The sequence below is a fragment of the Mustela erminea genome, chromosome 6, assembly GCF_009829155.1.
Source record: "Mustela erminea isolate mMusErm1 chromosome 6, mMusErm1.Pri, whole genome shotgun sequence".
NCBI lineage: Eukaryota > Metazoa > Chordata > Mammalia > Carnivora > Mustelidae > Mustela > Mustela erminea.
This window is the reverse complement of record NC_045619.1, coordinates 103,760,889-103,787,566: the sequence shown is the minus strand read 5'-3', so window position 1 is coordinate 103,787,566 and position 26,678 is coordinate 103,760,889. Positions and strand designations below refer to the sequence as shown.

The 26,678-nt window shown below is 38.5% G+C and overlaps 1 protein-coding gene across 3 annotated transcripts; it reads left to right on the top strand.

The window, feature by feature from the left end:
* The first annotated feature begins 261 nt into the window (after positions 1 to 261).
* RAD51AP1 (RAD51 associated protein 1) lies at positions 262 to 26,678 on the top strand. Of its 3 annotated transcripts, XM_032349065.1 has the most exons (9): positions 262 to 447; positions 2,993 to 3,042; positions 6,987 to 7,128; positions 10,034 to 10,143; positions 11,530 to 11,616; positions 12,128 to 12,277; positions 19,167 to 19,331; positions 22,992 to 23,144; positions 25,810 to 26,678. In XM_032349065.1, exons 1-9 carry the CDS (start codon positions 431 to 433, stop codon positions 25,944 to 25,946), a joined length of 1,011 nt encoding a protein of 336 aa, XP_032204956.1. In that variant the 5' UTR covers positions 262 to 430; the 3' UTR covers positions 25,947 to 26,678. The 3 variants fall into 3 exon arrangements, with proteins under 3 accessions (XP_032204956.1, XP_032204957.1, XP_032204958.1); XM_032349066.1 differs by lacking the exon at positions 22,992 to 23,144; XM_032349067.1 differs by lacking the exons at positions 262 to 447; positions 2,993 to 3,042 and having other exon boundaries at positions 6,994 to 7,135.

Sequence of the window (26,678 nt, the reverse complement as noted above, 5' to 3'; positions counted from 1 at the left end):
TCAACAGATCCGCTTCAGCAGATTCGCCCAGACCTTTTCCTCGTTCCCAACACTCTGTAGAAAGTTCCTCGGTCTAAGTGCCCACTTTTCCCACCCTACCTCAATTTAATCATTAAAAAAACGTAAGAATGTGTATTTTTACTGTATTTCTACTGATTTCTAAGGAAATCCACTGTCGTGGCGAAAGTGCAAGGACAAAGCACAAACTGGGCTTTGGTAGACCGGATGCGGAAGGGCAATGCCTTGGGAACGACGAGAGCAAGCAGCTCTTCTCAGAGCGCATGCGCAGCTGCAAGAATGGCTGGTAATCATTGGAGGGCTGGTGGCAGGGGGCGGAGAGCTTCTGTGTCTGGTTTTGGGCGGGAATTGAAACCGCCGCTGTTGCCAACAAGAACTTGAAAGCTGCGAATTTTCAGCCTAGGAGGGGGCCATGGTGCGGCCTGTGAGGTGAGTATTTCGTGACAGCGGCGGCGATGGGGAGAAAAAGCAGGAGGACGCTGTAAGCAACTTCGTCTACACATGATTGAGGGGAAAGGGCCAAATAGAACGGCGGGTAGCGACAGTGGGCTGGGATGGACGGTTTCTGGGAAGCTGCCAGTGTCCACTGAGAGTCCCCCAATCCGTAGAAGTATCCTAGCATGCTAACTTTTTCCTTCTCTTTGCCTCCCTTCGCAGCTATTGCGGATTCTTTTACCCATCCATTCAAATAAGCCCTGGTTATGTTAACGTTGGAACAGCACTTTACATTTCACCTAGGTCCTGCTTGCGTGTTTTTTCATTTTTTCATCACTGCAATTCGTTTTTATCGATTTAAACTCCTAGGCTTAAAGGACAATTTAGCTGAGTCACAGCTAGTGAGTGGCAGGGTAACACTCAAACCTAAATCTTCTGGCTCTAGATCCTCTTTCTCTGTACTTTCCATTATACTGTTTGAAACTATTCCCCTTCTTAACCACAGCGGAGTGCTATGGAGGCCTAGAGTCAGACACTCATTCAGAGTTTACTGGTATACTGTACTGATTGTGGGAGGTTACATTCCAGTCAAGGGGTCAGGTTAGGGGACCACAAATCAATACCGCAAAGTGATGGAGAGTGAGCAGGAAAAACTCATTTTAAATAGTGTAGTTAGGATGCACCTCTCTGCAGAGATAATACATGATCCGAGACATGAATGATGAGAATGGGCTAGCCAGTGAAAATCTGGGAGAGTCCAGCTAGTGTGGCCCCTAAAGCTGTAGCATTAGCAAGCAGTGGAGAGAATTGTAGATTAGGTCAGAGAAATAGGTAGGGGCCAGAGTAGGTAGGACCTTGTAGGCTCTAGAAAGGAGTTTAGATTTTATTCTATGTAGAATGGGAAGCCAATGGAGAGTTTTAAGTAGAACAAGGAAATCTAATTTTGGCTTTATAAAATTCACTGGATCCTTTTGGAGAAAAATGGAAGATGGGGTGACGACAATGGGGACAGGGAAACCATCATATCATTGGATAGTGGTTTGGAGTAGGGTATTACCAGTGGACATGGAATGGGGCAGATAAATTTGGGATATATTTTGGAAATATTGCTGACAGAACTTGTTGGTGAAGTGAATGTAGAGGTAAGGGGAAAAAAGAATCAAAGATGATTTCACAGTATTTTTGGCCTGAGCTACTTGAATGGATGATCCTTGTACTAATCAAGGTAGGGAAGACTAGGAAATGGAACAGCTTTGAGTGTGGGGGATCAGGAGTTCCATTTTTGAGCTCATGAAGTCTGAAATGGATTTAAACACCCAAATAGCGAAGACATAACCCTCTTGTCTGGAATAGCAGTTGTCAAAGTACTGTCTACAGACCCCTAGTGTTCTCTGAAACCCTGTAAGGAGGTCCATGAGGTCAAAACTATTTTCATAGTAATCCCAAGACATTGCTCGCTTTATTCATCATTCTATCATCTGGACTGCAGTGGTGGCATAACTGCTGGAGCCTCAGCACAAATTAAGACAGTGGCACAAATATCTTTGTATTCATTACTGCTGCACATTCAGAGTACAAAAAAAAAAAAAGAGAGAGAGAGAGAGAAAATGCCAGTTTCACTTAAGACCGTGTTTGATGAAACAGTAAGAATTCTCATATTATAGCTCAACTGTTGAGCGTACTTCTTTTGTTAAGAGGTTTTATTATATTTTACTATTATTCAGTCTTCAGAGTTACTAAAGGGGTTTTCGTATTTTATTCAGCTTTCAAATTCTTTAACTTCAAAGAGTAGGAGAGTGACACAGTTACATATGCACAACATAAGCTACTTCTATAGTGGTTGTCTTCAGGGAAAGCACTTGTGAGACTGAGTTGGGAGCTGAACTGACCTCTTTTTTCATAGAACACCATTTTGTTTGAAAGAACTGGCCTACTAGGTTATTCACAGTTGTATTTGGCAGAAGATAGACAAGAAAACCACAATGCTGTTTTATTTAGTGCCTAGGGGAAGGGGGAAGAAAGTGAGTTCATTTTTTTCCACTTTGAATATCACTTTCTTCTAATGGCTCTCTAAAGTAGTAGAAAGATTTGTTTCAGGTGGCAGGTACAAGTCACTCACCATTGTTTCAGTGTCCAGTGCATAAAGAACATTATTTAGTATTGTGGGGAGATTTTAAAAAGAGAGACAATAGCTTTCAGTGTCAAGTTTATAATCTAATAAGGAGACAGAATGCACTGTTAAAGCATATATGTAACAGGAACTTATAAGTGCCCCACAGCAATTAAACAATATGTAAATTGTGTTAATGATATTGTTTTCACTTTGATGGTTATCTGAATACATATTTTCCTTATCAGATATATCAAGTATAGTTGTAATTATTTCAGCTAATGCTAAGTTCCACTGTAAAATCTAACTCGTGTTTCAAGTTTAAGTATTCTTAAGAGAGTCAAAACACATTTTCCTTTACTCAGTGGTCTTAAAGATTGGAGGTGGGAAATTGGCATTTGTGTAATTAAATTTCTCTCTTGGTCATAGGCATAAGAAACCAATCAATTACTCACAGTTTGAGAATTCTGACAGCGATGGTAAGTGGAGGTTCATATTTTTGCTTTAAAAATTTGGAAATTTATTTTCTCAGAATTTATATAACATAGAACTCTAACATTGAACATATTGTCCAGGTGTATATGAGTTAGGGCTGTAAAAATGATGTTCTAAGCATTTGGGATGATTATGCTGATAATTACACTGACAAGAATTATATAGGTAAGTGATAAATGAACAGGGCCAGGTGAGATGGCTTTTTAGATGTAGGCTATTCTAGGTTCATGTTTCTCATAGTGGGGTTTGTCTCCTCTTGTCCCTTTCCCTAAGAAGAAACACATTGTCTATTAAAACACAAATGTGTTACAGAATATAATGTGAAATCCCCATTAATGGTACAATAAATAAAATCTTATATATGACATATTCTTTATCTATTCATCAGTCAGTGGACATTCAGGCTCTTTCCATAATTTGGCTATTGTAAATAATGCTGCTACCAAGAACCATAAGATACCTGGGAATAAACCTAACCAAAGAGGTAAAGGATCTGTACTCGAGGAACTACAAAACACTCATGAAAGAAATTGAAAAAGACACAAAAAGATGGAAGAGCACTCCATGCTCATGGATCAGAAGAATAAACATTGTGAAAATGTCCATACTGCCTAGAGCAATCTGTACTTTCAATGCCATCCTGATCAAAATTCTACCGGCATTTTTCAAAGACTTGGAAAAACAATCCTAAAATTTGTATGGAACCAGAAGAGACCCTGAATTGCTAAGGAAATGTTGAAAAAGAAAAACAGAACTGGGGACATCATGTTGCCTGATTTCAAGCTTTACTACAAAGCTGTGATTACCAAGACAGCATGGTACTGGCACAAAAACAGGCACATAGACCAGTGGAACAGAGTAGAGAGCCCAGATATGGACCTGCAATTCTGTGGTCAAATAATCTTTTGACAAAGCAGGAAAAAATATCCAGTGGAAAAAAGACAGTCTCTTCAATGAATGAGGCTGGGAAAATGGACAGCTATGTATAGAAGAATGAAACTCGACCATTCTTTTACAACCACACACAGAGATAAACTTGAAATGGATAAAAGACCTCAATGTGAGGCAGGAATCTTACCAAAATCCTAGAGGAGAACATAGGCAGTAACCTCTTCGACATCGGCCACAGCAACTTCTTTCGAGACATGTCTCCAAAGGCAAAGGAAACAAAAGTGAAAATGAACTTTTGGGACTTTAAGATTAAAAGCTTCAGCACAGCAAAGGAAACAATCAACAAAACAAAGAGGCAACCTACGGAATGGGAGAAGATATTCGCAAATGACACTGCAAAAGGCTGATATCCAAGATCTATAAAGAACTCCTCAAATTCAACACACACAAAACAGATAATCATGTCAAAAAGTGGGCAGAAGACATGAACAAACACTTCTCCAAAGAAGACATACAAATGGCTAACAGACACATGAAAAAATGTTCATCTCTAGCCATCAGTGAGATTCAAATCAAAACCACATTGAGATACCTTACACAGAATGGCCAAAACTAACAAGACAGTAAACAAGTGTTGGAGAGGATGTGGAGAAAGGGGAACCCTCTTACACTGTTGGTGGGAATGCAAGTTGGTGCAGCCACTTTGGAAAACAGTGTAGAGATTCCTTAAGAAATTAAAAATAAAGCTACCCTATGACCCTGGAATTGCACTACTAGGTATTTACCCCAAAGGTAGATGTGGTGAAAAGGAGGGCCATCTGTACCCCAATGTTCATAGCAGTATTTACCCCAAAGGTACAGATGTAGTGAAAAGAAGGGCCATCTTGTATACCCCCGTGTTCATAGCAGCAATGGCCACAGTCATCAAACTGTGGAAAGAATCAAGATGCCCTTCAACAGACAAATGGATAAAGAAGATGTGGTCCATATATACTATGGAGTATTATGCCTCCGCCAGAAAGGATGAATACCCAGCTTTTGCATGGACGGGACTGGAAGAGATTATGCTGAGTGAAATAAGCAGAGAGTCAATTATCATATGGTTTCACTTACTTGAGGATCATAAGGAATAATATGGGAGGATATTGGGAGATGGAGAGGAGAAGTGAGTTGGGGGAAATCGGAGGGGGAGACAAACCATGAGAGACTGTGGACTCTGAGAAACAAACTGAGGGTTTTAGAGGGAAGGAGGTGGGGGTTTGGGTGAGCCCAGTGGTGGGTATTAAGGAGGGCACGTATTGCATGGAACACTGGGTGTGGTGCATAAACAATAAATTATGGAACACTGAAAATTAAAATTAAATTTCAAAAAATAATGCTGCTATAAACATTGGGCTGCATGTATCTCTTTGAATTAGTATTTTTTTGTAGCCTTTGGGTAAATACCTACTAGTGCAATTGCTGGGTCATATATTTTTCAGCCATAAAGAAGAATGAAATCTTACTAATATGCAACGACATGGATAGAGTTAAGTTAAATAAGTGAGAGAAAGACAAATACTGTATGATCTCACTCATATGTGGAATTTAAGAAACAAAACAGATGAAAATGTCAGGGGGCAATGGGGAAGAGAGTCAAACCAAGAAATACACTATTAATTATAGAGAACAAACCGATAGTTACCAGAGTAGGGGTGGGTGGAAGATGGGGGAAATAGGTGATGGGGATTAAGGAGGGCACCACTTGTGATGAGTGCTGGGTGTTGGTTATAAGTGTTGAATCGCTAAATTCTAATAAATTAATATTACACTGGGGGCGCCTGGGTGGCTCAGTGGGTTAAAGCCTCTGCCTTTGGCTCAGGTCATTATCCCAGGGTCCTGAGATCGAGCCCCGCATTGGGCTCTCTGCTCAGTGGGGAGCCTGCTTCCGCCTCTCTCTCTGCCTACTTGTGATCTCTGTCTGTCAAATAAATAAAATCTTTAAAACATTTTTTTTTTTTTTTTTTTTTTGTCAGAGAGAGTGAGCAGAGGCAGACAGAGTGGCAGGCAGAGGCAGAGGGAGAAGCAGTCTTCCTGCTGAGCAAGGAGCCCAATGTGGGACTTGATCCTAGGACGCTGGGATCATGACCTGAGCCGAAGGCAGCTGCTTAACCAACTGAGCCACCCAGGCGTCACATGAATAAAATCTTTAAAAAAAAAGAATTAATATTACACTGTATGTTAACTAACAGGGTAAATAAAAACTTGGAATAAAAAAAAAAGACCTGGAAGAAAGGTTAGGAATAAGCTATACTCTATATGCGATTTTGACATATTTTTTTGTCTCTGCTATTAAGAGAATTTTGGTCAGAAAGTGTGAGAAACGTTCAGTTAGATTACATTATACTTCGAAGTAGGTTTTGCATTATTCAGACCACCAGAGCTTTCTGTGAGTCAAATGTTTTAGTAATCCTGAGATTTGAAGGAACCTGTTTTTTTGCTTTGGGCTCGACTATAAGTGTGTCTAAGACTTGGAAGAAAATAGTAGAGACTCTAACTTGTAGCTTTTTATTACTGTCATCAATAGGTCAGTAGATTTTTATAAATTGCCAGTTGTGTTCTAGACATAGTGGAGGTGGGGGGCAAGCCACAAGTTATCATATTCCTACTTGGGGAAGCTTGAAAGAGACAACACGTATTAATACTAATGCTGCAATTAAGACTACATGTGTCAGAGGCTATGCACACGTGTGTCACGCATGAGTATAAAAGCTATAGCAACAATTTTATGTTGAGTGTCACTGAAACTTTATCAGTTTTTGCTAGACTGGTAATTTAAAAATAAATGCCACTAAAGCAAAGTTGAAAAGCATGAGTGATAATAAAAGTAAATAATATGCCAACAATACTTTTTACGTTGTGGCAATTAAACAAGTTTCTTAATGTTTAAAACTTGAATGCACACTGTAATGAATTTCAACTGCTCAGAAAATGTTTTTATTTCTTACTTATGAGAAGCAATTTCATAGACGTTTATTTTTGATTCACACATAAATAGATGACTTTGTTTCTGCAACTGCACCTTTAAATAAGAAACCCAGAACAACACCAAAGGAGTTGAAACTAGAAACAAGGAAACCTAAGCTGAAGAATCTCCAGAAAGAAGATGTCCCACTACAAGAGAAAACACCTAAAAAAAGGTGAGAGGTAAGACATAGAGTAAATATATATTAGATATGTTCATATAAGAGAGAGACAGATTCAAACTCTTGGTTTAAATTATTACTTGAGCAGAGGCCTAGGTATTATTTTATTTAGTGGGTGTAGGAGAACAGGGATGTAACATTCATCCCCTTCTGACTTTCTGCCTTAGAAATTCACAAACATGTAAGGAAATGCTCATTTAAGTATTAAGACAATCATAATTACAACGCTTAGGAGTTACAGCTTACTTCGGTAGGACTCTGTACCTGTCTCTAAAGTCCTCAAGTCTTATAAAGGTACTTTGTTAAAAATTACATTTGTAAGGATAATTTTATAAAAATTAAACAATGTATTTTTCTGTAGATAGAAGATATTTTCTCTTTATATTGTTGAGAGTTGTCCAGCGCTGAGAAGTTCCTATAGTTTGTAGATGAATTCTGGATTTCCACTAGTTAGTACCAAAAGAGAAAAGAAAATGATGGAAGCAAGTACCGAGAGGCCCCACACCTGTAGAATGGAGAAGAGATGGGCTGAAGGGGAGTATTAACAAATGGAAGGTAGGGCATGATATGGTTCACTGCTGCAAGTGTGAGAAAAGTTGATTAACAAAGAGAAATTTACTCCACGTTCTTTTTCTTTTTTCTTTTTTAAAATTCATTTTTGTTTTTGAGCTGCTTGTACTACATTTTTTTTTTTAAGATTTTATTTATTTATTTGTCAGAGAGAGAGAAAGCGTGCACAGGCAGGCAGAGACAGAGAGAGAAGCAGGCTCCCCGCTGAACAAGGAGCCTGATGTGGGACTCGATCCCAGGACACTGGGATGATGACCTGAGCCGAAGGCAGCCACTTAACCAACTGAGCCACCCAGGCGTCCTCTTGTACTACATTTTAAATACAGTGAAAAAAATAACCTACAAATGGACGAGAATATTTTCCAGTCATATAATTGATGGGGGATTTGTATTCAGAATATATATAGAACTCTTACAACTCAACAGTAAAAAGACTAATAACCCAATTTACAAAATGGGCAAAGGATTTGAGTAGACATTTTTCCAAAGAAGTTCTACAAATGGCTAATAAGCACATGAAAGATGACTGACTTTCTTAGCCATTGGGGAAGAGCAAATCAAAACTGTGGTGAGACAGTACTCCGCACCCATAATCAAAAACACAGATGGAAACCACTTTTAAAGAGGGTGTGGAGAAATGGGAACTCTCACACATTGTTGCTGGGAATATAAAATTGTGCAGCCAAATACAGAGTTATTTTATAACCCGGCCAAAGTATATACCCAGGAGGAATGAAAACATATACATACCCACACAAAAACTTGGACATGAAGAAGATTCACGGCATTATTCATAATAGCCAGAAAATGGAAGCAATCCAAATGTCTACCAGCTCGTGAATGGATAAATAAAATATCGTCTCTGCATACAATGGAATATCATTCAGCAATAAAAATAAGTCCTGATATATGCTACAACATGGATGAACCTTGAAAACATGCTGAGCAAAAGAAGCCAGCCATGAAAAGTCACATGTATGATTCCACTGATGTGAAATGTCTAGAGTAGGTGAGTCCATAGAAAGAGAAGGTAGATTCGTGGTTGCCAGGTGCTGGGGAGGACTAAGCAGGGAGTGACTGCTAATGGATGTAGGGTTTCTTTTTGGGGTGATGAAAATGCTCTGCAATTAGATAGCAGTGATGGTTTCTCAACTCTGTACTAAAAACTGCTGAATTGTATACTTTAAAAGGGTGAGTTTTATACTATGTGAATTATATCTTAATAAAACTTGTTTTTAAAAAAATAATAAATTCCTCAAGGTACATCTCAGTATTTCATCTTTTTTTTTTTTTAAGATTTTATTTATTTATTTGACAGACAGAGATCACAAGTAGGCAGAGAGGCAGGCAGAGAGAGAGGGGGAAGCAGGCTCCCTGCTGAGCAGAGAGCCCGATGCAGGGCTCGATCCCTGGGCCCTGAGATCATGACCCGAGCTGAAGGCAGAGGCTTTAACCCACTGAGCCACCCAGGCGCCCCTCAGTATTTCATTTTTTATGTAACTTTTTTTTTTTTTAAATTTTTGAGTTCTTTTCTTACATACCGTAGCACTTTGAACCACCTTGAATAGGAGATATAATAATCTGCGTATATAGGATAATTATTAGTATGTCTTATTTCCCTACCCTCCTCATTAATTGCAGACTCCTTGAGGGTACTTTTAGTATTCTATCTAGTGCATGCCTCATACATAGTAAGTACTTGGTGACATAGTTGTTAAAACTGAGATTGGGAGGAACAGATGTTAAAAACCAGTTTAAGGGACGCCTGGGTGGCTCAGTGGGTTAAGCTTCTGCCTTTGGCTCAGATCATGATCTCAGGGTCCTGGGATGGAGCCCCACATTGGGCTCTCTTCTCAGTGGGGAGCCTGCTTCCCCCTCTTTCTCTGCCTTCCTCTCTGTCTACTTGTGATCTCTCTATCAAATAAATAAATAAAATCTTTAAAAAAAACCTCTTTAATATAAGAGCTATAATACTTGGCTAAAGGAGGTGTGAGTGAGGTAAAGGAAGATTTCTAAGTGGACTTTTGAGCCAAGTCTTTATTCTAGGTTGAGCAGGTGCTTAGAGTGGGTAGTTAGGACTGACATTATGCAGAAAGGAAGCAGTACTTACAAGGGCGCTTGCTGTTCCTCTTTTCAGTCTTTTGTGCTAGATGTAATATGACATTACTACATATTAGCAGTGTTGTCAATTATGATTATGATTACTGTTTAAAAACATTATTGTGAGATTGGCAGCTCTTACATAGTAATTCAGGAATACTGCAGATTTTGCTATTTGGTTGAGATTGATGTTTTTAAAAACTCATTTTTATTTGTGTGTCCACTTTAGGATGGCTTTAGATGACAAGCTCTACCAGCGAGACTTAGAAGTCGCACTAGCTTTATCAGTGAAGGAACTTCCAACAGTCACCACTGATGTAGAAGAGGCTCAAGATAAAAGTAACTTCATTTTCCATATATTTATCTTTATAACCTTAATGTTTCTGTCATCATTTCTCATTTCACAGAGGAAAGAATAAAATGTTAACGCCTGGGACAACAAATGGAGCAATTTGTAGAGGGCCCAGTTAGATCCGGCTATTTATTCTGATGTGTAAATCTCTGTGCACACACACATCTTTGCTTAACACTCACTGTCAGCTTGTGGTCATGGACTATGAGCTTGGGTGTTCAAGTTACATTTTTGTTTACAGTGGACGTTTAACCTCTTGATCAAATGAATTGGTCTATACAGTCCTAACAATCTGCCTGTTTTCTCTCAAAATTCAGATCAGTTAAACATGACCTGATGGTGGTAATTTTTATTTTTTACAACGGTTAAAGATCCTAGTTTGGTTAGCAAGCTCAGTGGACATAAAAGATGTGTGACTTGTGGATCTCTTTGGGTTTTTCTCCTTCAATTTTTCTGGCAACTGTGCAGCAGATGGCAATATTGATATTCTGGAGAGGCAGAAATCATTATTCCTGGAAAAGATAGTCAAACTGTTAAAATGCTTTTTGGATGAAGTTGTTTGGCTTAACTTATGCTGGAGGATATTTTTAGTTCATTAGCTTATTTAGGGGTATAGATGTTTAAATCAATATTGCCTCCAATTTGGAAGTTATTGAGAATCTGTTGATTAGGGAGCCATTTAGTAATCAGGAAATTGAAGAAATGTAAAAAGAGAATTATCTTATATCCAAAAATTGAGAAAATGAAATTCATCTCTCTTCTGTAAGAGAGGGTAGAATACATGGCAGGATTTCCTTGGAAGTACCACTTCTCATAGATGAATGCACTTTATAGCAATGGGTTTTAATAGTACCAATTTTCATGACTGAAAGTCCTCTTGAAATACTTTAGATCATTTTAAGGCTATTACATTGATTGAAGAGGTTCCGTTAGTAAGAGCATGTATCTGCCTATGCGGAAATGATGGCTATTATTTATTGACTGTTTCCTATGTGCTAGGCACTACAGTAAAAAATTCCTACATATGATCGGTGTTTAATCACCCACAATAAATCCAATTATTCCACACACTGTTTTTTTTATCTCCATGCTGTAGATGACGACATTAAGTCTTAGAGAGGATAAGCAACTTTCCCGTGGTTGTACAGCCAATGTAAGTGATAGAGCCTGAATTTAAACAGAAGTCTAAGTCTTCCTTTCAGAGCCCAAACTCCTAACCATATGCTAACCTTTCCAAGGTAAATCACTGTGTTCTGAGTTTGGATCATTTCTCTGTATCTGGGGACTTTTACATCAGAGCACCAATTTTCCTCTTTCTGCTCCTTGGCTGGTTAAAGTGCATCTGTATCTTTTTCCTTCTTCCTTGTCTTTAGGCACTGAAAAATGTGGCAGCAGCGGAATCAGAACAGTGACTAAGTCTCCCCATATCTCCAATTGCAGTGTGGCCAGTGATTATTTAGGTAAGTTTTGATATTAATAATATTTACTTTTTCTATCAACATTGCTATTTTTCTGACTTTTATTTAAACACTGCCACTGTAGCTAGAACCAAGATCTTTAAATTTGTCAAGGTTCCCTTCTCCTCTTCTCCTTTGTTGCTTTGTGTTTTAGTAGTTTTCTTCCCTCTTACTACAGACCCATTTGCCTTTTCTTCCCTGGGGGAGGGCCATGACGACCCCCGGATTTTAGCCAATAACTGTTGACCACGAAAGAAAGGGGCTCCAGTTTTTACCATTTCTTGGGGAAAAGCCTCCTCAGTTGAGTCTCGCATGTATCCTTAAACTGGACTCTCTCGTCAGGAGACTGATATACTGGGATTGACCCAGGTCAGACTCTGTGATCTCTCAGAAGCAGCGGAGGGACGGAGCAGGGCACGTAAAAACAATAGATGTGGTAGAAGTCTATCCTGCAGTTCTTTCAATATTATTTGTGACAAAACGTTTCCCGTTGGTTTTTACACCTCTCCTGAAGATTTGGATAAGATTACTGAGGAAGACGATTTGCACGGTGCTCAAGGGAAAAGAAAAGCAGCATCAAAAGCTGTGGTACAACAGAGGAAGATTCTTTTGGAAGGCAGTGATGGCGACAGTGCTAATGACTCTGAACCAGACTCTGCAACTGGTGAGTTACAGCCTACCTCAAAATTAAGCCTATGGAAATTCAGTCAAAAGTTCTTAGAGACCATTAATGTATGCGAGGCACTGTGCTAAATGTTTGATATGTGCAAATTTGAGAAACAAGCAGGACAGTCAAATTCAGCTCTGCCATTTAGGGAGAAAGCTTTACGTGGAAGTGACCTTTTAGTTGTGCCTTGAAAAATGAGTAGCATTTAGGCAAAATACCAGGGCAAAATAGCATTCCCGACTGACAGAAAAGCATAAACAGTGGCATAGATAAGCACACATATAAGAAGTCAGTGAGCCTGCGGGAGAGACTGTTATAGAAGAGGCTAAAGGGGCAGGTGGGCACAGGATCATGGAGGGTCTCAGGCCCACTCTGAGACATGTAGACTTTTTTCTGTAGGTAGTGGAAATTCATGACATTTTGGGGTGGAAGTGAGATGAAACCTGTATTTTATTGTGACAGGTCTCAGACTCATTCAGAAATTAGGGCAGATGAGAAGCATAGTAACCATGACAGGACATCATTATTCATTATTCATTAAAATGAATAAATCCATAAAGTTTTGCCAAATCAGGTGATATAGTTTGACAGATTTTAACATGCTCTTGATTTTGTTCATGCAAATGATTTTTAACATGCAAATGATTTTGTTCATCTGCATTCTGAAATCTTTGAGTATCTGTTCTGTGCATTATATTCTGGAAACTAGGAATATAGCAGTGAACAACAACAACAAAAACCAGAGCTCCCTTAAGGAGTTCAAGTGAGGGAACACAGACAATAATGAAATGTAGAATGTATCCAGTGTCATCATAGAAGAGCCCTGAAGAAGAGGGAGGTAGTATAGAGCCATTTTACATGACCCGGGTCATACCGAAGCAGGCGGTCTCGGGGTCCTAGTTGGAGAAACACAGACATAAGTGGAACATCCGAAAGCAGGAGCCAGTGAAAAAAACACCCTGGAGAAACAGTATAGGAGAGCACGGCTGAATGCTTCCCAACTTAAGGTTACTGAATACGAAAAAGCCCCAAATGATAAAAATAACCCCTGTCAGTTTTAGTGCTTTTTCAGGGTGATAATCATAGCACTTCTAGAATGTTGTTGTCGTTATCTGATGCACGCTTGTCAGAGCAATCCATAAACAGGTTTAAAGTTATGAATTGCAAGCTTACTTAGCATGCCAGTGAAATGAATTTGTCTTTAATAATGGTTCATATTATTTAATTATTTACTAATGGTTCAAATGTTTGCTTTTTCTGTGGAAATGAAATCACTTGCTTTTTGGCCAAGTTTAAAGATTTTTTTTTTTTTTTAATTTATTTATTTGTCAGAGAGAGAGAGAGAGAGAGCAAGAGCGAGCACAGGCAGAGTGGCAGGCAGAGTCAGAGGGAGAAGCAGGCTCCCTGCGGAGCAAGGAGCCCGATGTGGGACTCGATCCCAGGACGCTGGGATCATGACCTGAGCCGAAGGCAGCTGCTTAACCAACTGAGCCACCCAGGCGTCCCAGGTTTATATGGATTATGTTTCAGGCATGATAGAGATTCAAAAAGAGAAATAATTGTGTTATTTGCATTTGAATTTCAGATAATATCTCAAATCCTTCTATAAAAATAAGTTTTTATTGAAATTGTAATTTGGATAGTGACTTTATAGTTGCTTGTATGCCTTTAAAAGTAGTTAAAATCTCTAAAGATAATACACAAATAACCAAAAAGCATATGAAAAGATGCCCAATGTCGGGCATTGTATTGTATTAGGAAAATACAAATCAAAATCACAGTGAGCTGTCATCTCACACCCATTAGAATGTCAAAAACCAGAACATAACAAGTGTTGGTGAAGATGTGGAGAAATCAGAACCCTTGTGCACTGGTAGTGGGATTTTCGCTGTGAAAAACAGGATGGCAGTTCCTCAAGAAATTAAAAGTATAAGTTATCATATGATCTAGCAATCCCACTTCTGGGTATGTATCCCAAAAGAATTGAAAGCAGGGTCTCGGACTTCTGCACACCCATATTTATAGCAACATTCTTCATGATAGCTAAGAGGTGGAAGCAACTCAAATATTCATCAGCAGATTAGATGAGAAGAGAAGGATCATTGTGACCCTCAGTAGAGAAAGAAAAATGAAATTTGGAGAGAGCATAAGACTTCTCTTAAGGACATCTGAAGATTCACAGAATCCATAACCCCACTGTTTGGGCCTGCCAGATTTGCCAATATGGTATGTTAATGACTTGAGATTCTGGGAGCTCTGTTTTCCCACTACCAAATTATTTAAACTACTTTCTTTGTTGCCTGATGATGATCAGTTGGACCCCATCTTTAGAAAAGCTTGATGGAGTTTAGCCAGCTCCTACCATTTATCCTCTCAAGCCAAGAAAAGAATACATGCACTACTAATACTGTTGGATATATAGGAAGTTTTGTCCTCCTAGAGTCTGTATTTTGAAATTTTGGAGAAACTCCACTACTTGCCCTCCCCACCTAGATCCTTTCGGAACTCCAGATAATTATTTGATTTTACAAAGTACTATTTCTAGCAGCCTCCATGTTGTCTGCTGGCATTATACAGCTACTTCTATGTAACCCAGTAATCATTATGAGAATATGTGGGTTGATTACTCTTATACCTGTTTTTAAGTTTTTATTTGTGTGTAAAGACAGAATAAGGAAGTCGCAATTTGAAGATCATAAAGATGTTAATTTAGGCATAGACCATCAATGGAGGGCTAATGAGGACCTTCACAATGAGAGTTTGGGCAGCTGAGCCAACTAAGAGTAGGACAGATGTTATGTGCTTTGTGAACTGATACAATATGGAGTACAGAGCATCACTCATGAAGTGATCACTTAGGAAAAAAATAAGGTGAGCCTCATTCTAATTGAGCCTTAAGAAAATTCCTACTCACAGAGTAAGCTACGTGATACCATGAGGAAGAAAACAGACAAATCCAGAATGTTGGAAGTTCTGTAGGACATCTGACCTGGTTACTTCAACAACTCAGAGGCATTGGGGTGAAAAGGGAAGGGATACTGCTCTTTTTAAAAGTGATTAATATTGACTGGGTAGAAGATGATACCAAGAAACTATTGTTGATACTGTAAGATATGATAATGACATTGTTGTGTTAAAAAAAAGTGCCCATTTATATATATATATATATATATATATACATATATATATATTTATTTATTTTCAGCATAACAGTATTCATTATTTTTGCACCACACCCAGTGCTCTATGCAATCCGTGCCCTCTCTAATACCCACCACCTGGTTCCCCCAAACCCCCACCCCCCGCCACTTCAAACCCCTCAGATTGTTTTTCAGAGTCCATAGTCTCTCATGGTTCACCTTCGCTTTCAATTTCCTCTAACTCCCCATGTCCTCCATGCTATTTGTTATGCTCCACAAATAAGTGAAACCATATGATAATTGACTCTCTCTGCTTGACTTATTTCACTCAGCATAATCTCTTCCAGTCCCATCCATGTTGATACAAAAGTTGGGTATTCATCCTTTCTGATGGAGGCATAATACTCCATAACGTATATGGACCACATCTTCCTTATCCATTCGTCCGTTGAAGGGCATCTTGGTTCTTTCCACAGTTTGGTGACCATGGCCATTGCTGCTATAAACATTGGGGTACAGAAGGCCCTTCTTTTCACTACATCTCTATCTTTGGGGTAAATACCCAGTAGTGCGATTGCAGGGTCATGGGGAAGCTCTATTTTTAATTTCTTGAGGAATTTCCACACTGTTTTCCAAAGAGGCTGCACCAACTTGCATTCCCACCAACAGTGTAAGAGGGTTCCCCTTTCTCCACATCCCCTCCAACACAAAAAAAGCCCATTTTTCAGAGACATACTCAGAAGTATCTAGAAGTGTAATGACCTGATGTCTCAGATTTGTTTTAACATATTCCGAGCAGGGAGGTGAAGAGAAGTCAAGAGAGAGATGAAACAAATGTAGGAAAGTAAATTGATGAATATTGAGTCTGAGCGGTAGTTTATTATTATCTATTGTTATATGCTTGGGAATGTTTATGTAAATTATTTTTTATATAAAATATTATTTCCTACAGATAGGTAAGTATTATATACGGTGAGCATAACAGTGGTTATCTCTGAGTGGCAAGGTTAGGAGTAGATTTTCTTTCGCCTTGATATTTCTTTTTTTTTTTTTTTAAGATTTATTTATTTATTTGACAGGGAGAGACTTAGCTAGAGACAGAACTCAAGCAGGGGGAGTGGGAGAGGGAGAAGCAGACCAGTGAGCGGGGAGCCCAAGGTGGAGCTCCATCCCAGGACCCTAGGATCATGACCTAAGCTGAAGACAGACACTTAATGACTGAGCCACCCAGGCACCCCTTGCCTTGATATTTCTTTGGTGTGCTCTATATTTCCTGAAATAAGTATGTACTGTTTTATAATATAGAAAATATAAGGAGGTTTTTATAAATACAGTACTACTACTTACTTACACTTACTATTCAGAATTTATTATTTATAAGACATGATATTCTGACTCCCCTCCCCTGGCCTTCCCCAGAACAGAAGAATCATTGCTTAACTATCAGATATTCTTTTTTCTTTTTAATTTAATTTTATTTAAATTCAATTAACATATCCCGTATTATTAGTTTCAGTGCTCATTACATCATGTGCCCTCTTTAATGTCCATTACCCAGATACCCCATCCTTTCAATCCCCTTCCCCTCCAGAAAACCTCAGTTTTGTCTTAGAGTTAAGAGTCTCTCATGGTTTTCTCCCTCTCTGATTTTGTCTTGTTTTATTTTTTCCCTCCCTTCCCCTAATGATCCTCTGTTTTGTTTCATAAGTTCCACATAGGAGTAAAATATGATAATTGTCTTTCTCTGATGGACTTATTTGGCTTAGCAAATACCCTCTAGTTCCATCCATGTCATTGCAAATGGCAAGATTTCATTTTTTGATGACTGAGTAATTCCTCTGTCGATGGACTTCTGGGCTCTTTCTGTAGTTTTGCTGTTGTGGACATTGCTGCCATAAACATTGAGATGCAGGTGCCCCTTCAGATCACTGTTTGTATCCTTTGAATAAAGGATAGTGCAATGCTGGGTCATGGGGTAGCTCTGTTTTTAGCTTCTAGAAGAACCAAAGTGGCTCACCAGCTTGCATTCCCACCAGCAGTGTAAGAGGGTTCCCCTTTCTCTGCGCCCTTGCTAACACTTGTTGTTTCTGACTTGTTAATTTTAGCCATTCTGACTGGCATGAGGTGGTATCTCATTGTGGTTTTGATTTGTATTTCCTTGATGATGAGTGAAACACATTTTTTCATGTGTTTATTAACCATTTGTATGTCTTCTTTGGAGAAATGTCTGTTCATGTCTTCTGCCCATTTCTTGACTGGATTATTTGTTTTTTGAGTGTCGAGTTTAATAACGTTCTTTATAGATCTTGGATACTAGCCTTTTATCTGAAAAGATATTTGCAAATATCTTCTCCCATATGTAGGTTGTCTTTTGGTTTTATCATCTGTTTCCTTTGTTGTGTAGAAGCTTTTTATCTTGATGAAGCCCCAAGAGTTCAATTTTGTTTTTGTTCCTGTTGCCTTAGGAGATATGTCTAGCAAGAAGTTACTGCAGCCAAGGTCACAGAGGTTGCTGCGTGTCTTTTCTTCTAGGATTTTGATGGATTCCTGTCTCACATTTAGGTCTTTCATCCATTTTGAGTTTATTTTTGTAGGTGATGTAAGAAAATGGTCCAGTTTCATTCCTCTGCATGTGGTTGTCCAATGTTCCCACCACTATTTGTTGAAGAGACTGTCTTTTTTCCATTGGATATTCTTTCCTGCTTTGTTGAAGATTAGTTGACCATAGAATTGAGGGTCCATTTCTGGGCTCTCTATTCTGTTCCGTTGATCTATGTGTCTGTTTTTGTGCCAGTACTGTACTGTCTTGGTGATGACAGCTTTGTAATAGAGCTTTATTAGCTCTTTATTAGCTCTAAGTCTGGAATTGTGGTGCCGCCAACTTTGGTTTTCTTTTTCAACATTCCTTTGGCTCTTCGAGGTCTTTACTGGTTCCATACAAATTTTAGGATTATTTGTTCCAGCTCTGTGAAAAATGTTGATTTCTAGAGCAGCTGTAGCTGGTTAACCTATCACCTGACTGGCTTGTATCATCCCATATAATACAGAGAAGAGCTTGTGGGAAATGAGAGGTGTGTCCCAATGAAATCATACATAGGATTATCAGTTAAGATGTTGTGGTATGTTTAGTCTCTTCTCAATTCCCAATGGGTTTTTATTCTAGAATGTTGATTTAAAATATGATTTTAAAAAGTGTACTGTTATTATTACCATCAAGGTCCTTGTTTTGAAGGAGTTGCTAATATTATGCCCTACCATTCTTCTTAATTACTAAGTTAAATTGGAAAAATTGAAAGTAAAGATTACTGATGGAAAATTATAATGATAATAGTAGAACAAACAGTTCTGTTTTCCTTGTTGTTTGCCAAATGTTATTCTAAACGCTCTACCTGTATTAACTCATTTAATCTGCACAACAACCCTCTGATGTAGCCTTTATGATGGTCCTCATTTATACATAGGAAACCTAAGCACAGTGAAGTGAGCAGACTATCTGAGGCCACACATGTACACATGTGTAAGCAGAGGGATTCCAACCCAGGCAACCATGCTCTCAGTCCTGCCATGGCACAGCAGAGTGCGAGCTGCCCAAGAATTATAGTGCAAAGGCAGTAAAGTCAAGGCAATAGAAACCTCACTTTGCTTTCAAATTGAAGTGAATTGACATACAATGTTACATTAGTTTCAGGTACGCATGGAAGCCTCACTTTTTAGAACAAAGATCGGTATGTAATTCTCTGTTTTAGGTGAAGAGTCTGAGGACGACTCTGATTTTAGTGAGAGTGAAGACGATGACGAAGACTTCACCATGGGAAAAAATAAAGCGAAAGAAATTAAAAAGAAAGAAGTGAAGGTAAAATCCCCAGTTGAGAAAAAAGAGAAGAAGCCTAAATCCAGATGTGATACTTTGGGTAAGCTTAGTGCAAAATATTTAATTTTATAAAGGAAATATGTTTGGTTTACTTAATGTGTTTTTCTTCTCTCTGCCTTTTTTCTTAACTTTTTGCCAGTGTTCACTTCTAGCTAAGGTACATAGGAGGAGGAGGGGCAGGGAAGGGAGAAAAGCAGATGAGAATTCTGAGCCCCACTACCTATGGAGCTCTTAACTAGAATTCCCCTCCCTGTGGCACTGACGACCACCCTAGACAGCTAGGGTTACCTGCATTTTACAGTGAGAAAACTGATGCTCACGTTCAATAACTTGTTGAAATTCTTACAAATAATTATTTGAGGAGCTGGAATTTGCACCCAGTTTTATCCATTTAGAGCCCAGGCTCTAGCCACTGGACCATATTTTTTCCAGACAATGAACAGGGAAGTTTGCATGATTTTCATTTCTTGCTTTCTTTGATTTGAGAACCCTTTGATTTGATTTGAGAACCCTTTTGCCACATGTTAAGGGCTTCTTTGGTTTTTCAAAGCAAATTCCGTTAGAAACCATTTTTATAATAAAACTCGGAATTTATGACAACTTGAGCATGGAATACCTGTTTCTTATGTAAAAGAAGACAGGATATTCTTGAATTCATAATATATGATAGATTATTGTAAAATATAATGTATATTAACCTGATTTTTCTTTCCTTATTGATATATATTTTTATGTCTTAGTTCTTTGAAACTAAAATTTCCATTATTTGGACTCCCCCTATTTGTCGTGGGAGCTGCTTTCACTAAAATAGCATGGTGCTGAGTACTTACTAAGAAATGACAACTAAATACTGATTGAGGCATATTCCTCCCTCCACTCTATTTTGAATTAGTGAGGTTCTAATTAATGTCTTTTTATTTTTTTTTTTAATTTTATTTATTTGAGAGAGCACGAGCTGGGGGCCAGAGGGAGAGTGAGAATGAGCAGGGAGTCCAGTGGGGGGGCTCGATCCCAAGACCCTGAGATCATAACCTGAGCCAAAGGCAGAGGCTTAACCAACTGAGCCACCCAGGCACCCCAATTAGTGTCTTTTTAAATTGACAAAGTCATCTGGTTTTGAGAAATTAGATTTTAGGCACAGAGGGTTTTAGAGAGAAAGCAGTGTATTAGTTTCTGAGTACTGCCATAACAAATTACCACAAACATAGTAGCTTAAAACCACAAATTAATTATTTTATAATTTTATAATTTTGTAAAATTATTGTATAATTTTGTAGGCCACAAGTTCAGAGTGGTTCTCACTGCACTAAAATCACGCTATAGGCAGGACTGTATTCCTTTTCCTTTTCCTGCCTTTTGTAGCATCTAGAGGCTACCTGCATTCTTGACTGATGGTCCACTTTCACTTCAAACCAGCAAAGGCAGGGACTTTCTCACATCACATCACTGATTCTCTCCATCTTTCTCCTGCTTTTCACTTTGACTTACAAGGACATTGTGAGTACTTTGGGCCATCCAGATAATTCAAGACAAACTCCCCATCTCAAGATCCTTAACTCAGTGCCATCTGCTAAGCCCGTTTCTGTGCCCTGGCATTTGCAATATGGACATGTTTGGAGCCATTCTTCTGCCGGCCACAGACAGATATGAAAAAGTCATTAACAACATGAACATATTTTATATTTTCTTTGGATGTTTGTTTATGCTTCCTCACTAAGACACACGAAAAGCTCAAAATAAAATGTCAGTTTCCACATTGGAATTTACCATTTCAAGTCTTCTTGAAGCATGTTGCTTCACAAGGAAGTTTCATAAGTAATATTAGAAGTAAAATTTACCTGCTAAATTACGGGATTAGGAATCAGCAAAGAAGGATTATATTTCTAGCCCCACTAATAAGGTATTGAGTAACTTTTGAGAGTCTTTATTCAGGCACATGCTACAGTTTTTCCCTTGATAGAGAAAATCTCGAGAGCTGTGCTATCCAATATGATAGCCACTGGCCAAATGCAGCTATATTAGATTTAATTAAAGTTAAATAAACTTTGAAAGTCACTTCCGTGGATTTGCTAACCACATTTATTTCAAGTGCTTAATAACAACATGTGGCTAGTGGTTATCACATGGACAGCACAGAATTTCCATCGTAGCAGAAAAACTGTTGGACAGTGCTCATCTAGGGACTAGATGTTAACATAAGAAGAGTATATAATGAAAATTTACGTATTCATGTGCATTTAGATATCCCTTAAATCATGTCATAGTAAGCATTATCTAAAAGTGAGTTTGTATTTCACCTCTCCTCCTGCCTTCATTTCCAGCACATCCCTCCCAAAAAAGCCCCAAACCTAGTCCCATTCTTGTGCTTATTCTCTGGGTAAATGACACCATCAGGCAATGGGCCCATGACAGGAACTTGCAAGTCATGATTATTTCTTTGTCTCCATCACCGCCTGCCCCCATCTAATTCTTAGAAGATCTCCAATCTGTTGTTCTTTCCTCCATTCACCCCTGGTTCAGGCTCTTATCACTTCTACCCTAGAGTACCTTAAGAGCCTTCTAAGTGGTCTGCTTGTCTTACCCTACCATCAGAGAGATGTATTCAGAACACAGGTTTTCCTGAGAAAAATCAGTACCTGATTGTAACTAACCAGACTCCTTCCCTGGTGTGCAAAACTCTGCATCAGTGATGTGCACCCTGTACGTCTCTCACCTTCCTATCCTTGACCTTCCCGCTCTATCTAGCCATCCTGAACCGGCAGCTCTCCTAGAACCGGCTGCATTCTCCAGCTTTGCATGCTCTTCTCCTTCTGCCTAGAAAACTTTCCTCTCTCTTTACTTTGCAGCTTTGATCTGGCTCAAACTGTCCTCAGACAACCTCCCCGTGACCTGTGAAACCTATGCACATACATACATAGATTGTAGGTTCCCTCCTCCTGTGCATACCTCTAGAGTCGTCTTCTGTCTCATCACACTGCGCGATACACATCTCATTGCTTTTTTTCCCCTTCTTACTGGAGTCTAGTGACTGAACTCTATTAGAGTCTAAGTTCCTTGGGAACAAGATCCCTGAGCTATACTCTTTGTAACCCTAGAGCCTAATATATCGTCTCATTTACACATACTGAGGAGACCCTGTTATGTCCTGGCTGCAGGTATAGACTTGGGAGGTGGACCTTATTCCTGATCCTGGCTCAGGTACTTAATCAACTACCAGGCTACAGGCGGATTGCTTAGGCTCTCTCCCTTATCTGATAGTGGGGATAGGAATATCTGTATCAGAATTGCTCAGAGAGTTAAAAGTAATGTATGTGGTGTGGGTACCATACTTCCTTGCCCACAAATGCTCATAAGAGATGACTATTCTCAGGCTTTCAGTGAATGTAAGCGTTTTCCAAATTTATGATATTGCCTTTTTAATTTTTATAAGTTTATGTAACTTAATTTTTATATCTACATGCTAGATTTAATCTTCCTCTGTGCAAAACTTTTCTATGTTTATATTTTTTAAATTTTATTTTACTTAAATTCAGTTAATTAACACAGAGTCTGTTATTGGTTTTGAAGGTAGAGTTCAGTGATTACTTGGTTGTGTATAACACCCAGTGCTCATTACTTTCTCTCTCTCGTTCCATATATATGTGTGTATATATATGTATATATTTTATTTATTTATTTATTTATTTATTTTTTTTTTAAGACGTGACTTCAAGAGACTCTGCTCCAGCTGCTGTGAAATCAGAATCTCAGCCTTCACCAAAAAAGGTTTCTCTTTCTTCAGAGGCCACTAGGAAACCATTACAAATACGCAGTCCTTCAACTGAAGGCAGAAAACCTAAGTGGGTCCCACCAGGTATGGCATATTTCTTGATCAAGGGCAGGGGCTCGGAAAATTGTCACTGGCCAATTTTTTCCCCTAGTTTTAAGTGTCATACCATATCATTACATACTTTTCAAAATCAAGGTTTTTAATTGCTGCATTTATTCATCATATGTCATTCCCTTATACTGAGCATCCAGATTGTTTATTATTTTCTCAATATCATAAATAAGTTTGTAATAAGCACAAACATCCTTATTTTTAGAAATCTGTAGGCACATCCTTGATTATTTTCTTAGGACAAATTTTTAGTGGTGGATTTACAGTGTCAAAGGGTGTTAACATTTAACATTCCTCATATTTATTTTTGGTAACAAATCTTTTTTACTCAAGACCCACTGGTCACAGTCTGACTGAAGCCTCAGGACCTGTACATGGTCTTCCAGCATTTAACAAATGCCCTTGTAGACTTGACTTCTCTTTGTTTTTGTTTTTTTTTTTTTTCGCTCTATAGCCAAGTCTCACTGATTCTTCAAGAATTCTTTGACCTTCACTTACCTTGAAATTACCAAAAACCTAGTCCAGGCCCTGTCCAATTTATGCCCAAACTACCTGTGGCTTCCTAAGTAGTCCTGTATCCACTTTCTCTCACCCAACCATATGCACCCTCAAGTCTAAGGAAACTGATACCGGTTTTCTTCCTTAAACACAGTGTGTGTCATCTTCTGTCAGAACCTGTCTGTCCACTTTCCTCCCTGTCTTATGTCTATCCTCATTTTTCCCCTCTCCCTCCTAAGTCAGTCCAAATCTACTCATATCTTTTCACTTATATTTCTTGATTGGTCCACAGTGGTCACCCCCTGATGACTAGGTATTAATAGACAGATTTCAGTCTGAGTCAGTATTTTTGTATTGCTGCCTCATGTATATAGCAGCGTTATTAACAATAGCCAAATTACAGAAAGAGCCCAGATACCCATCAACTGATGAATGAACAAAGAAGATATATATATATATATATATATATAAAATGGAATATTACTCAACCATCCAAAAGAATGAAATCTTGCCGTTTAGATGGAGAACTAGAGGGTATTATGCTAGGCAAAATAAGTCAAAGACAAATACCATATGATCTCACTCATATGTGGAATTTAAGAAACAAAAGATTAGAACATAGGGGAAGAGGGAAAAAAAGAGAGGAAGGCAACCCATTAGAGACTCTTTTTAAATTTATTATTTTATTTATATTTTCTTTTTTTTTAATTGTGTTATGTTAGTCACCATACAGTACATCATTAGCTTTTTTTTTTTTAATAAAGATTTTATTTATTTATTTGACAGACAGAGATCACAAGTAGGCAGAGAAGCAGGCAGAGAGGAAGGGAAGCAGGCTCCCTGCTGAGCAGAGAGCCTGATGTGGGGCTCGATCCCATGACCCTGGGATCATGACCTGAGCGGAAGGCAGAGGCTTTAGCCACTGAGCCACCCAGGCGCCCCCATCATTAGCTTTTGATATAGTGTCCCATGATTCATTGTTTGCGCCCGAATAACACCCAGTGCTCCATGCAATCTGTGCCTTCCTTAGTACCCATCACTGGGCTCACCCATCCTCCCACCCCCGCCCCCTTTAAAACCCTCAGTTTGTTTCCCAGAGTCCATAGTCTCTCCTGGTTCTTCTCCCCCTCTGTATTCTCCCATAAGAGACTCTAAACTATAGAGAAAAAACTGCAGGTTGCTGGAGGGGAGATGGGTGTGGGGGAGGGATAATGGGTGATAGGCACTAAGGAGGGCATTTGTTGCGAGGAGCACCAGGTGTTATATGTAAGTGATGAATCCCTCAATTCTACTCCTGAGACTAGTATTACATTATATGTTACTAGAATTTAAATAAAAACTTGAAATATTAAATAAAAAGCGTTATTAAAAAAAAGAGTCCGAGACTGCATGATTACTTAATGTCTTTTAATTACTACCTTTCATCTTGTGAAATATAAGGCACATATTGATTCAACAGTTGCACACACTACTCAGTGCTCACCATGATAAGCACAGTCCCCACCTGTCCCCATGCAATGTTGTTACACTGTTATTGACTATATTCCCTATGCTGGACTTTTTCTCTCCATGACTTATTTATTTCATAACTGGAAGTTTGTTTCTCTGAACCCTTTATCCCCCTTATCTATTTCACCCATCCACTCCCGCCTCCAGTCAGAGAAGGACAAATACTGTATGATGTCACTTAAATGAACTAGTATAAATAAATAAAAAGAATATTTGTCATGTTTACAATAATTTAATATTTGAAAAAATAGATTCAAGAAGTATTTGTAAGAATTGCAGTATTTTCAAAAGTGCATTGGATTTTTCTGCTACTTTAGAAATTATAACTTCACTCATTTCTCATGACCAGTATTAGTTGTTCCCAACTTACCTGTTTCAGCTTTTGTGCTTAAAGTTTTGGTGTCATTATCTTGCTTTTTGAGCATGATTGAAAATAGGCAGTACTGTATTCTTTCTGCCCTTTAATACTGTTGATTCTTTTGATCTTGTTTATAACTTGATAGAACTTGTATACCACAGTAATCCATACCTGCTTTTTTTTTTTTTATTTTTTGCATCTTCTGTTTTATAAGTTGATCATTGTTAAGAGATTGCAAACATACTGAGCATCAGGTGATATGTTTTCTTTTAGCGACATCTGGAAGCAGCAACAGCAACAGGAGCCCACTGGCAGGGGTGTCTGTTAAGTCTCCAAATCAGAGTCTCCGCCTTGGCTTGTCCAGATTAGCACGAGTTAAACCTTTGCATCCAAACGCAGCTCATAGCTGAGTGTGGCAGGAAACAAATGTTTGATTAAGAGAATCAGGGTTTTACAATGTGTTTCTATTTAAGGAGGGTGTGTCATAATATAAAGGAATCCTTTCATGTCATGTGAATTGCCTCTGCCTATTTTGTGAAGATGTTCTTCTGAAGCTGTTCAAGACTTCAAGAAGAAAATTGTTTATAAGAATTATCTTGTGGTGTTATTTCCTCCTGAAGAATGTATTCTCTTTTTCCGGTGTTTATAATAAGGCATTGTCATTAAGTGATTGTCCCTTCGACAAGGAGGAAGTCCATGTTGCATACTGCTCTTTTCTACTAAAATGATGTTGCTTTCTAGCTTTGTCTAATTTATGGCACCTTAAGCTTCACTGTTGAGAATTTATCTGGCGAAAGGAAACATTCCCATTTTTCCCAGGAGACATTTCTGAAATCTTAAGTTACATGATCAGTTTTACTGCAAAGATGTTTCATATTTTAGCCAATATTTTTATAGTAAGAATTCAGAATTATTTTACACGTTAAAATGGTTGCTGTAATGTGGCATATGTTTCCTACTCAGAAGTAGATGTTTATTGTATAGCTACTAGAATTTCATGAGATTTTATGAAGCTCTCATTGTCAAAACCTGTAATAAAAGTGGAAGAGTCTCGGTGTGCTCTTTTCCTTGATACCGTTACATCTGTCTGTCTCTGATTGTCTACATTTCATGATTAAATGAATGTTTTGCGCAAAAAAAAA

Coding starts and splice junctions, on each gene's coding strand:
- RAD51AP1 (XM_032349065.1), top strand. Junction 7,129..10,033: donor GAGAAAACACCTAAAAAAAG/GTGAGAGGTAAG, acceptor TGTCCACTTTAG/GATGGCTTTAGATGACAAGC. Junction 23,145..25,809: donor ACCTAAGTGGGTCCCACCAG/GTATGGCATATT, acceptor GTTTTCTTTTAG/CGACATCTGGAAGCAGCAAC.